This window comes from Mustela putorius, unplaced genomic scaffold (genome assembly GCF_011764305.1).
Source record: "Mustela putorius furo isolate JIRA1106 unplaced genomic scaffold, ASM1176430v1.1 tig00003845_pilon_pilon_pilon, whole genome shotgun sequence".
In the NCBI taxonomy this organism is placed as follows: domain Eukaryota; kingdom Metazoa; phylum Chordata; class Mammalia; order Carnivora; family Mustelidae; genus Mustela; species Mustela putorius.
Window position 1 is genome coordinate 85,654,747 of NW_025421998.1, and position 12,166 is coordinate 85,666,912.

At 45.9% G+C, this 12,166-nt stretch overlaps 1 protein-coding gene across 1 annotated transcript; it reads right to left on the minus strand.

Moving 5' to 3' along the window:
• Positions 1–3,667: 3,667 nt before the first annotated feature.
• LOC106004536 lies at positions 3,668–6,265 on the minus strand. The gene has a single exon (XM_045062994.1). The coding sequence runs from the start codon at positions 6,100–6,102 to the stop codon at positions 4,120–4,122; it is 1,983 nt and encodes a 660-aa protein (XP_044918929.1). The 5' UTR covers positions 6,103–6,265; the 3' UTR covers positions 3,668–4,119.
• Positions 6,266–12,166: the final 5,901 nt, after the last annotated feature.

The following is a 12,166-nucleotide window of genomic DNA, read 5'->3' on the forward strand; positions in this document are numbered from 1 at the left end:
CTGTTTATGTTATCAGTAAGGCTTCCAGTCAACAATGGGATATATGTATTTTAGTTTTTTAGGGAGTCCAGTTATACGTGGATTTTTGACTGCACAAGGGTGAGGAGGGAAGTTGGTGCCCCTAACCCGGCTTCCAGTTTCAACTCTATTTGTTTCTTTCTGAAGCTCTTTTCCCTGGCCAGAGACTTCCTGGTCCTCCTTCACACACGCTTCAAGGTCACAGTTTGGACTAAAGTGTTTACCAAAAACCAGGCACTTATGAGATGACGAATCATTGCCAGTTCCTCCACGGCCTGTGTCTCAGCTCCAACCAAGCTCAGCAAACCGGGGATAAAGCGGTCTCTAATACCGGGAATTTCTAGGCTTGGATGCCAATAGGCAAAAGGAGGAATTCTGTTATCTCCCGCAGGCTGAAGCTGTGGTGGCTGCTGCTGCCATCTCCTGGGAGCAGAAAGACCTGAGCTTCACACCTGAAACCAGTCTCAGCGTTCACCTGGGAAGGCACAGAGGCCCCACTGGGCCTAGCTGAAGTTCCTTTGTCCTAAAAAATAAAGGGGATATCCCCTTACTTACAAACTGCTGGCATTTGCTTTTCATCCACTCCTTCTGGCAGCTTTGTGCTCAAAGAAAGGATTCCAAACAACAGCAAAGTTGAAATGAGTTAACACAGCAACCGTGAGGAAAGTTAAGATGAAGGCAGAACCAGTAGTCTTAGGAATACATTGAAAGACCCGCGGATCCCCTTACCCAAGAATCCAACACTGCCATTGGATGCAATCAGCAAGAGGTTCTTTATTGTCACGCAGGTACCGGCGGGTGGTCGGTAGCTCCAGCTAACCGAGCACCCCGACTGGAGAGAAGCAGGGTCTTATATAGGAAGGTACAAACAAGTTTTGGGTGGGGCGCAACTGATTGGTTGACAATTTGAACTTTGAAAAAGGCATACTTGGAGTTTGCTGATTGGTTCTGAGGACCCGCGCGCGAAGGGAGAGGCGGGAAGGGGGAACAAGCTGATTGGTTCTGAGGGCCCGTGCGCGGGAGGAGAGGCGGGAAAGGGGAACAAGAAGGGGAAAGGTAGGAATGCCATCATGGCGTCTCTATTATTTCTATAAGCCAAGCAGTTACAGAAAGGCAAAAGAGCAATTAATAAGCAATTAATAACCCAATTAATAACCTAATCTATGCCTAAAAGCCAGCGGTTCACAGAAAAGCAAACAAGCGGTTAGTTATCCTATCTATCTTCTAGGGGAGGGGTCTTTCATTCCCCCCTTTTTCTTTATCATGGATAGAATCTTATATCCATTCGTCTTGTTCCTGCTCTAAGCTTGTCCGGGACTCTGATTGTTTTAAAAGTTGATATTGTTGTGTTAGTACCATTGTCTGAATTACGGACAAGCGGTCTTTAGTGAATTGGACAAGCCTATTTATGATGCAAGGGCCAATTGACAGAATCAGTAATAAGATGATAAGGGGCCCCATGAGGGTGGATATTAAGGTTGTGAACCAAGGGGAACGGGTGAACCAATTTTCAAACCAGCCCTGTTGGGATTCAAAATCTCTTTTTCTCTGGGCTAATCTCTCTCTTAGCTTGTCCATTGTTTCTCTGACCACCCCGGTATGGTCGGCATAAAAACAGCATTCTTCTTTTAAAGCTGCACATAACCCTCCTTCTTTTAAAAATAAAAGGTCTAGTCCTCTCCTGTTCTGTAGTACAACCTCTGATAAGGAAGTCAAGGATTTTTCTAGGGCTGTGATTGATTTCTCTATGGCCTCAAGATCAGCATTCATAGCAACTTGTAAGTGCCTGAGCTGATTACCTTGGATTAAAGTGGAAGCTCCTGTTCCAATACCTGCTGTTATTCCCCCGATGCCCAACAGCAAAGCTATAGTCAGAGTTATGGGCTCCCTCCGGTATCGAGACCTTTGCTTTTGCTCGAAGAAGTCAAGGACAAATCTCGAACTGTGGTAAGTTACCTTGGGCCAAAGTTGAACTAATATGCAATAGTCTGCAGTAACATCTAAAGTTTGGGCAGCAACACAAGGGGTCAAGCCGGTGCTACAAGCCCAGTATGTCCCGTTGGGTGCTGCTAGATAATAATTACCAGGAGGGATATTCCGGATGGTGGTGTTACATAGTGCCTGATGGGAAGTGGGCACGGGGCCTAAGCATAGTCCCTGGCCAGATACTTCAGAAAGGGTGAGTTTATGTCCCTGGGAGTTGCAAGCGATTGGGGGATTTGTGTGGTTGGTATAATTGGCGACAATGGCTATCCCCTCGTAGTAGGGGGGGCTTGAAACCAAACAGAGCCAACAGTCTTCAGTAAATTCAGGATTGGAATAATTGAGGGCCGTATATGTTCCTAAAATTAAATTGAAAAGCCGGTCCCCAGTTCCGACAAGCGGAGTTTCTGATTTTAGAGGTTTTTGGCTTGGGCTAGCAGCAGGGGGTTTGGAAGTCCCTTTAGAAGTGCCTATTTTATGCTTCGAGGCGGGAGTTGGATGGGGATGTATGGGAGGTTGGCGGGCGGGACCTGGCGGAGCTGGACAGCGCTGGGGTTTTAGAGGGTTTTTGGTCTGGCAGAACAAAATTTGGCCCTACGGGGTAAGTTTGGGGATTTTCTATTTTAAGATGGATTTTGAAGATGACGCCTTTATCTTCTCCTGGAAGATACCATCTAAGGCCCCATGTATACCCCTGTTGCCACTCTGTGAGTGGTCGGTTTTTGCCCTTGTCTGTGAAGCTGATTTTCAGTGGTAGTGACAAGGCTGGTTTCCAGCGACTATTTCCAGACCCGTCTCCCCCTCGTGGATGGTAGCAGGTCCGCCCGTCGGGATGGGCCTTGGTATAATTCCTGCTAACGGTAATTGAGTCCCAGGAAGACGTTGGGCGCCAATAGGCAGCTCCAGTGGTCTCGCAACCCCATTCATAACAAAAGTATACTTGATACCCTCCACACCTGTAGCCTGTCTCCCTATTTCTATTATCCTTGGGGCATACATAGAAATCAGATTGAGCTAGCCTGCATCTGGCAGTGGGGCTACTACAACCATGAGCAGTCATTTGTTGGGCTCTGGCCCCCATGTAGGATTGAAGATTTTGATGATCATGGGATGGGATATCCCAAGTTTCTAGCCCTGCCGCCAGCTGACAAAAATCAGGAGTGAGATTAGGCCACCAATTACCAGGCGTATGTAGGCCCGTTATGGACCAGACAACTTCTCCCGTCTGAGAGGAGACCTGCCAAGTTAATTGTTTGGGGAAATGTGGACTGGGACCCCCAAAGGAAAGGAAGGTGTAAACAAGGAGAAGGATTAGCGGCGCATGAGTCTTCTCTTTAGCGGATTTGAAGATCGCCGGATGGTCCATTCTGAGTCCTGAAGGGGTTCGGTCTGTTCTTCTGGGTGCGCGGCTTTCACGTGGGAGGCGTGGATCCAGGCTGCAATCCCGTCAACTTTCAGTGCTGTGGGTGTCGTCAGGAGCACTGTGTGGGGTCCCTTCCAACGGGGTTCAAGGTTTGTGGCCCGATGTCTGCGAACCCAGACGGTGTCCCCTATTCTGTGGGGATGTGGCCGCAGTGGGAAGTCAAGTTTCTCCTTGTAGGCGGCTGCCAGGGGTTTCCAGATTTCCTGCTGCACCAGCTGCAGAGCTTGCAGATGGGCCTGTATAGAGGGGGAAGGGGCATGAGCAGAGATATCGGGGGCAAAGAATGTGACAGCGGGGGGTGGAGCACCATAGAGAATCTCAAAGGGAGTTAGGCCATGAGGTCCTGGGGTGTTTCTAGCCCGATAGAGTGCTAGAGGTAGGAGCGATACCCAATCTTTAGAGCCAGTTTCAAGCAGTAATTTAGTTAAAGCCTCCTTAATAGTTCTATTCATTCTTTCTACCTGCCCTGAACTCTGGGGTCTGTAAGCACAATGTAGTTTCCAATCGATCCCCAGTAGCTTGGCCACCGACTGACTTACCTGGGAGACAAAGGCAGGCCTGTTGTCGGACCCTAGCACCTCAGGCATCAAGCCAGGATTTTATGTCCCTCTGAGGTTGGGGGGGCTCCTCATGTAGTCTATATTCTTCTTCCAATTGTAAGGTAAGGACATGTAGAGGAGTCCCATTGGGGCCGGTTACGGTGGCCCCTTGTGGTTCTTGTTAGCATTTCCCTTAGGCCTTTTCGGGCAGTTTTTGGCCCAATGTCCTCTCTCCTTGCAATAGGCACATTGGTCCCGGTCTATCCGGAGCCTCCTTATGTCTCCCTCCCTGTCTGACTTCCCTATCTCTAAGCCCTGACTGCCTTGCACTACGGCGGACAAGATTTTACTAAGTTCCTTGTTTCGTTTACGCTCTCGCTTTTCTTCCTTTTCCTCAGCTTCCTTCTTTAGTTTTTCCTCCTGCAACTTCCTAAGTCGTTCCTCTTTCTCCTCCTGAGTTTCTCTTTTATTAAAAATCTTTTCTGCCTCTTTTAATAAATCCTGCAAAGTAAAATCTTGTAGATTCTCCAAACACTGTAGCTTATTTCTAATATCTGGAGCCAACTGCCAAATGAATGCCATGGAGACATTTCCTCTCTGTTCGTTACTATCTGGGTCAAAAGGCATATACCTGCGGTAAGCTTCCTTAAGCCTTTCTAGGAAGGCGGTTGGAGATTCCTCCTTACCTTGAGTCACCTGTCTTACCTGGGCCAAATTAGTGGGGCGGCGCCCCGCATTATGGAGGCCTGCTATGAGTAACTGGCGGTAAAGACGTAGGTGGGTCCTACCTGCAGCCGTATTGAAGTCCCAGTCAGGGCGAGTCAGAGGGAAAGTTGCATCTATCACGTTAGGAAGTTGTGTGGGCCTTCCGTCGTCTCCTAAGACATTCTTTCTGGCCTCTAGAAAGACCTTTTGTCTCTCCTCTGTGGTGAGGAGAGCCTGCAAGAGCTGCTGGCAATCGTCCCAGGTAGGCTGATGTGTAACTAAAATGGATTCAATTAAGGCGGTTAGGGCCACGGGGTCCTGTGAAAAGGAAGGGTTATGAGACTTCCAATTATATAAATCGGATGCAGAGAAGGGCCAGTATTGGAGGCTCCCTGGTTCCCTCCCTTGACGCAAGGGTAAGAGTCTGGAAGTTTCCTCCTGTTCTGGTCTTTGTTGGCCTCTAACTCTGCCTGCGATTGGAGATGGTGAAGGGTCATTTCTTCCAAGATGATCTGGATCCCCCATGGGGTTTGGTGCCAATCTAGGAGGATGATAAGGTGGGGGGTCCTCGGTCAGGAGGTCTATCAAAGGAGATTCCTCAGGAGGGAGGACCTGTAATTGCCTGGGGCGTCGCAGAGAGGAGGCGTTGTTAGAAGAGGGAGGGTCAATAGGGACTACAGGATATAGGTTGGAAGAGGTGGGGGGTTTTGAGGGGTCAGTAGGAGTTGGTGTGGGGTGTGGAGCCGGCGCCGGTGGAGCGGAGGGAACTGGGTGAGGGGTAGGGTTTAAGGGAGGGCAAGGGGGAACAAAAGGAGAGACCCACGGAGGGGGCTCTTTGACCAGGCTTTCCCAGACCACGATGTAAGGTGCTTGGTCCGGATGACCTTGAGGTCCCTGATTGAAGATTCGTTCCTTGACCTGCAAGATAACATTGATGTTAAAGGTTCCCTCTGCAGGCCATTCGACCTTGAGGGTGGGCCATTCAGAGGTGCAGAGAGTCTGCCATTTTCTTCTTTTGATTTCCACCAATAAGTTGTTGGCTCGGATCTGAACATCTCTCCAGTGACCTAGAGTGAGGCTTAAAGGGGTCGTTAGTGTTTGACCCATTTTAGAATCAAAGAAAACACCAAGGACAACGAGTAGAACACACAAAACAATTAACAAAAAGGTCGCTGCGCGGTTTCGGTATACCACCGAAAGTACGGTTTCCACCGGCCCAGAGGAGCCTCGAGATCTCCCTGCGGTGGACAGATTCCGTCCAGAGGCCGAGGGGCCCTCTGGAACGGACAGACGGATATATCCCTCGGATACCTGTGGGGCCCCAAAAAAGCGGGCCCCTCTGATCCCTGGGGCGTCCCTCAGGGTGGCAGGGGAGAAGTCTGAGTTCGTCAACTCCTTCTCAAGCTGCCTACAGAATACAGAGCAACAACGCATGCTGTCGTACAGTCCTACACGCCAGGCGTATAGGCAGAACAAATATAGACATAGAACAGAAGACGAGAAGACGAAGAGACAGTTTTGTACTGGCCAGCTTACCTCCCGGTGGGAGTCAGTTGGATCCCTGGGCAGGAGTCCGATGGTCTCGGTGGGACCTCCAAATGAAAGACCCGAGGATCCCCTTACCCAAGAATCCAACACTGCCACTGGATGCAATCAGCAAGAGGTTCTTTATTGTCACGCAGGTACCGGCGGGTGGTCGGTAGCTCCAGCTAACCGAGCACCCCGACTGGAGAGAAGCAGGGTCTTATATAGGAAGGTACAAACAAGTTTTGGGTGGGGCGCAACTGATTGGTTTACAATTTGAACTTTGAAAAAGGCATACTTGGAGTTTGCTGATTGGTTCTGAGGACCCGCGCGCGAAGGGAGAGGCGGGAAGGGGGAACAAGCTGATTGGTTCTGAGGGCCCGTGCGCGGGAGGAGAGGCGGGAAAGGGGAACAAGAAGGGGAAAGGTAGGAATGCCATCATGGCGTCTCTATTATTTCTATAAGCCAAGCAGTTACAGAAAGGCAAAAGAGCAATTAATAAGCAATTAATAACCCAATTAATAACCTAATCTATGCCTAAAAGCCAGCGGTTCACAGAAAAGCAAACAAGCGGTTAGTTATCCTATCTATCTTCTAGGGGAGGGGTCTTTCAACATCACGTATTTCTCTTGGCCTTCTGAATCCTGAATGTATACATCTGAGAATTATGTAACAGGGCACATGTGAGTTTGGCAAATCTTGACCTCCAAGAGAGTGTACTTGCAGGGCTGCCATGAGGGTTCATGGAGATAATGCATGCATATTCCTGGTATGCAAGAAATTCTGAATGGGAATTATTTGGGGGCAAATTCCAATCCCCATGATGATTTTCTTCATTTACTAACCAAAAATGGATGGATAACCCCCATGTCTTTAATTCTTTCTAGTCTTCTGATCTATAAATGATCCCTAAACAAGCTCCTTTGATTTTTTAAACTATAATCATAAATTAGTGCTATGGACTGAAGGTTTGCGTTTTCTTCAAAATCATAGGTTGAAGCCCCTACCCCTTGATGTGATGGTTTTAGGAGGTGGGGCCTTTAGAAGCTGATTATATTTTGAGGAAGTCATGAAGGCGGAGCCTTCTGATGGGATTAGGGTCCTTACAAGGGAATGAGACCAGAACTCTTTTTTCTCTCAGCCACACAGCAAGAAGGCATCCATCTGCAAACCCGGAATAAGGGTGTAGACACCAATCTACCAGTACCTTGATTTTGGACTTCCAGCCGAAGTGTGAGAAATAAATGTTTGTTGTGTGAAAATTAGTGAAGGAAAACCTTACTAAAGTAGACAGAGGATAGATACACCACCCAATGTCAGTTATAGGAAGAACTATCAGTTATACTCTCTCACCAGAAGTGTCAATTACACTCCAACAGAAGAATCATCACCAGGAAAGAACCATCAGTTATAGGCCCCAAGAGGGAAAAGCTGTACATTGCATCTCCTACAAGACATTGACTTCCTCTGCAAATCAGCTAATGAGAAGTCATCACCCTGAACTCTTTGTTTTCTCCGATGGACTTTCATTCAAAACAACCCTTCCAACTTCTTCTTTTTCAACCAAATAACATCCCTCTCCTTTGCCTGCTGGACTTGTCTATGGTTTCGCTGTAGCTTGCCTGTCCTGAACCGTAATTTTCTGCTATTTCTGAATACATTTTTGCTGACAAAATAACTTTAATTATTAAGGTTAATAACTATTTAAGCCACGTAGTCTATTGCATTGCTGTTACAGTAGCCTAAGCTAATGAAGAAAAAAATGGTACACAGAAGTGGGCATGCTGCTGCAAAAAATACCTAAAAGTGTGGAAGCAGCTTTGGAAGTGGGTAATGAGTAGAGGCTGGAGTTTGGGGGGTACATGCTTGAAAAACTCATTATTGCTGTGAGGGGTTACCAAAGGTGATTCTGGCAAGAGCTCAGAGGGAAGAGAGCTGGAGAGAATGCTTTCCATTCTTTAGGAGAATACACAAATAGAATGTTGCTAGAGATATGGACAGGAAAGGCCATTCTGGTTTCAGACAGAAATGAGGAACATGTTACCAGAGACTGGAGGAAAGGTGATCTTTGTCTAAAGTGGTAAAGAATTTGTGTTCTTGTTCTTGTGTTCTGTGAAGGTACAACTTGCAAGTGATGAAATTGGTTATCTAGCTGAGATTTCTAAACAAAGTATTGAAGGAGTGGCTTGGTTACTCCTCACTGCTTATAGAACTGATGACGGAAGTGTTATGCAAAAAGGAATGAGAATTTAAAGATTTGGAAAATTCTAAGCCTGTCCACATTACAAGAAACGAGAAAGCAGGTTTGAAGAGAACACTGACGGTATGGCTGGCTGACCATTTGATAAGGAGATTAGTGCGGATGTGAACCACAGACCTAATCAGCCACTTCAGCAAGGATACCCCAGTGTGAACTGAAGGGGATGGACACAGATGGAATGAAGAAAGCCTGTTGGATGTCTTGGATTTTACAGGACCAGGACCACAGAGCTATGTGGTTGGAACATAAGCTATTCTTCAAGACAGGGAAAGAATGACCCTGAAAACAATTCAGAGATCAGGGGTGCCATCAGGTTTTCAAAGGAGGAGGCTATCAGCTCTGTTAAACAGACTTGCACTCACAGCCCTGGGGCTGGGCTACCCAGAGCCCTGCGGGTGTGACCAGCAGCAGGGAGGTTTCTGGAATGGCGGAATAGCAGTGGCAGGCAGGATCACCGTCCCAGGGAGCCAAAGAGGCAGTACTAAAAGCAGAGCAAGGAGCCAACAGGGATTATTCTCAGGCTTTAAGATCTCACTGAGTTTGCCTGGTAACTCATCCCTCCTTCCCTCTTCATTTCTTCCTTTTGGAACAGGAATGTCTATCTTTTTGCCTCTCCTACCGCTGTATTGTGGAAGCAACACCCTACCTGGTTTCACTGATTCATAGCTGGAGAGCAGTTCTGCCTCCAGAAGAGCCTCATCCATATCTGATTGCGATGATATTTGGAAAAAACTTTGGACTTTAGACATTATCCTGGAATGAGCTAAGACTTTTGGGGCTATTGGGATGAAATAAATGTATTTTGCATGTAAGAAGGACATGCATTTTAGGGGGCAAGAGGCAGAAGGTGGATGTCTGCAAATCAGGAGGAGGGCTTTCATCAGATCCTGAATCTACAAGCACCTTGATTTTGAACTTCCAAGCCTCCAGAGCTGCGAAAAATAAGTATTTGTCATTTAAGCCACAAAGTTTATGCTGTTTTTGTTATAGCAGACTTAACTGTCTAAGACAATTGGTGAGAAGAAACTCAGGAGGAACTAAGACATACAGTTCAGGCATAGCTGAGTATCTACTATGTGCTAGTTAAGGAGGATATAAAGAATAATGTAGGAGTAGTCCTAAAAAGTTCCCATTAATTAATGAGGAACAGGGTATTATGCTTAGCAAAATAAGTCAATCAGAGAAAGACAACTATCATAAGATATCCCTGATATGAGGAAGTGGAGATGCAACGTGGGTGCTTTGGGGTGTAGGAAAAGAATAAATGAAACAAGATGGGATCCGGAGGGAGACAAACTGTAAGAGACTCTAATGTCACAAAACAAACTGAGGGTTGCCGGGGGTGGGGGGGGGTGGTTAGGGAGAGGGTGGTTGGGTTATGGACATTGGGGAGGGTATGTGCTATGGTGAGTGCTGTGAAGTGTGTAAACCTGGCAATTCATAGACCAGTACCCTTGGGCCTAATAATACATTATGTATTTATAAAAAAATTTTTAAAAATTATGTGAGGAACAAAGGCACTGAGAATCAGGTACTTAGGTTATGGAGTCAGATCTGCAAAAGACCAGTTGTGTAAATGACCTTAGCACATCTAGCATATTTGAGTATTAGTTTCTTCATCTGTGGCCAAATATTGTAAAAGGGAATTCTTCCATTTACAGCAGAGCTTGCCGAGGAGATGGCACACTGAATGCTGTATTGTGCTTCTACTTTCCTCAACACCTAAAACTGTTTAAAAAAACCATAAACTTTACACAACCCCATGTCAGCTAAAATAAGACCCTTACAGGACTTTTCTGAAGATTTATTTTTTCCTGGCCACTGAAGTATAAGGCTTGTTTTAAATAATCATGTACAGAGCTGTTGATTTATTCCAGCTCATTTAGAGGGTATATTTTAATCTTTAGTGAACATAACAATCATGAAAACCCTTCCTTATAATTAAAAACACCTTCTGGGGAGCGCCTGGGTGGTTCAGTCGATAAGTGTCTGACTTCGGCTTGGGTCATGATCCCAGGGTGCTGGGATCGAGCCCCACTTCAGGCTCCCTGCCTGCCCAGGAAGCCTGCTTCTCACCTCTTTCACTCCCCCTGCTTGGGTTCTCTCTCTCGCTATGTCTCTGTCAAATAAATAAAATAAATAAAATCTTTAAAAAAATAAAAATAAAAAACTAAAAACACCTTCTTTTTCCCCCTTAGCCTGATGTGTTCCTTTGCCTAGAAATAAATAAATCAGCCAAATTTGTTTTGCCTTCTAACTCTCGGTGGTCTTTTTTTATTTGACAACATCTTATATCTGAATAGTACTTTATAGTTTACTCTGTCTCTTTCCACTTGAGACGAATGGGATGTAATCGAACAGGACCAGCTTTTGAACCAAAGAGATTCTGGCTCTGTCACTCACTAGCTAAACCTCCTTGGATAAGTTACTATATCAGTGAATGTCCCAGCTAGAAACAGATGGCATTCTCAAGTTGGGCAATGTAAGAGGTTTAATAAAGGGACTCTTTATAAAAGTGCAAGAACATACCAGGAAACAGCAGGAAGCAAGGGGTGGGAGTGGTTACTGGAACCCAGAACCAGAGAGCTGTGTGGAGAGACCACTTAGGAAGAGGACTTGTGACTTCTGGTCAAAAGGGCCAGTCAGTCCAAAGTGACCTTACAGGAAGGAAGTCAGGGGAAGGAATACCCCCACCTCCCTCTCTTCTGTCCCACACATGTGAAGAAGCAAACCCAAGACAAGTATTTAACTTTTCTGAGCCTTATTTTTCTGATTGTGAAAGGGTGATAAAAATATTTATATCTCAGGGCGCCTGGGTGGCTCAGTGGGTTAAAGCCTCTGCCTTCGGCTTGGGTCATGATCCCAGAGTCCTGGGATCAAGCCCTACGTCGGGCTCTCTGCTCCACAGGGAGTCTGCTTCCTCCTCTCTCTCTCTGCCCACCTTTCTGCCTACTTATGATCTCTGTCTGTCAAATAAATAAATAAAATCTTAAGAAAAAAAAAAGTTGTGCTTTTAAAAAAGAGTTTATATCTCTTATATCTCACAGTTTCTCTGAGGATTAAATGAGAACTTACATTATCTCATAGTAGGCAAGCTAGGTACTCAATAATTGTTCTCTTCCTTCACTTGATCTTCAAAACTCCTTTGTGAAGTAGACAGGATAGATTTGATTAAATTCATTTTATAAGGGTAGAAAATATTATAGGGGTTTCAATTTTCCACCAATATAAGTTATGTGACTTTCCCAAGTTCGCATGGCTAGAAATGTACCAGGCCTAGGAACAAAACTAAGATTTTCAAAACATACTCTTAAGTTTCTTTCCATAGACATTCTCTGAGCCCGTACATCCTCTTCTGCAGAAGGCTGCCACCGATGGTTTCTTCTATCTAGGCCTCTATACTTGGAGCTACAATGATTCTGCTATGCAGAGAAAATTTTACTGACTCAGGAATCAGTGCCTGAGGCAAAATAAGCAACCACTATAGGGTTAGATAAAAAGAAGGCCAAATGCCTATAAGGTGACTAGATGTAAGACTCTGACCAATATAGACTCTCCATATTACACCCTTAGCAATTCCATTTGGATATCTATTAGACATCCCCTGTATAACACTGATACCAGACTTCCCTTTTTTTTTTTTTTTTTTTCTTTTGTACCTCTTAATCCCTTCACCCATTTCACCCACCCCCTTACCAACCTTCCCTCTGGTCA

Excerpts from the sequence above, each read along its gene's own strand:
- LOC106004536 (XM_045062994.1), bottom strand. The coding sequence starts at position 6,102 with ATGCGTTGTTGCTCTGTATTCTGTAGGCAGCTTGAGAAGGAGTTGACG.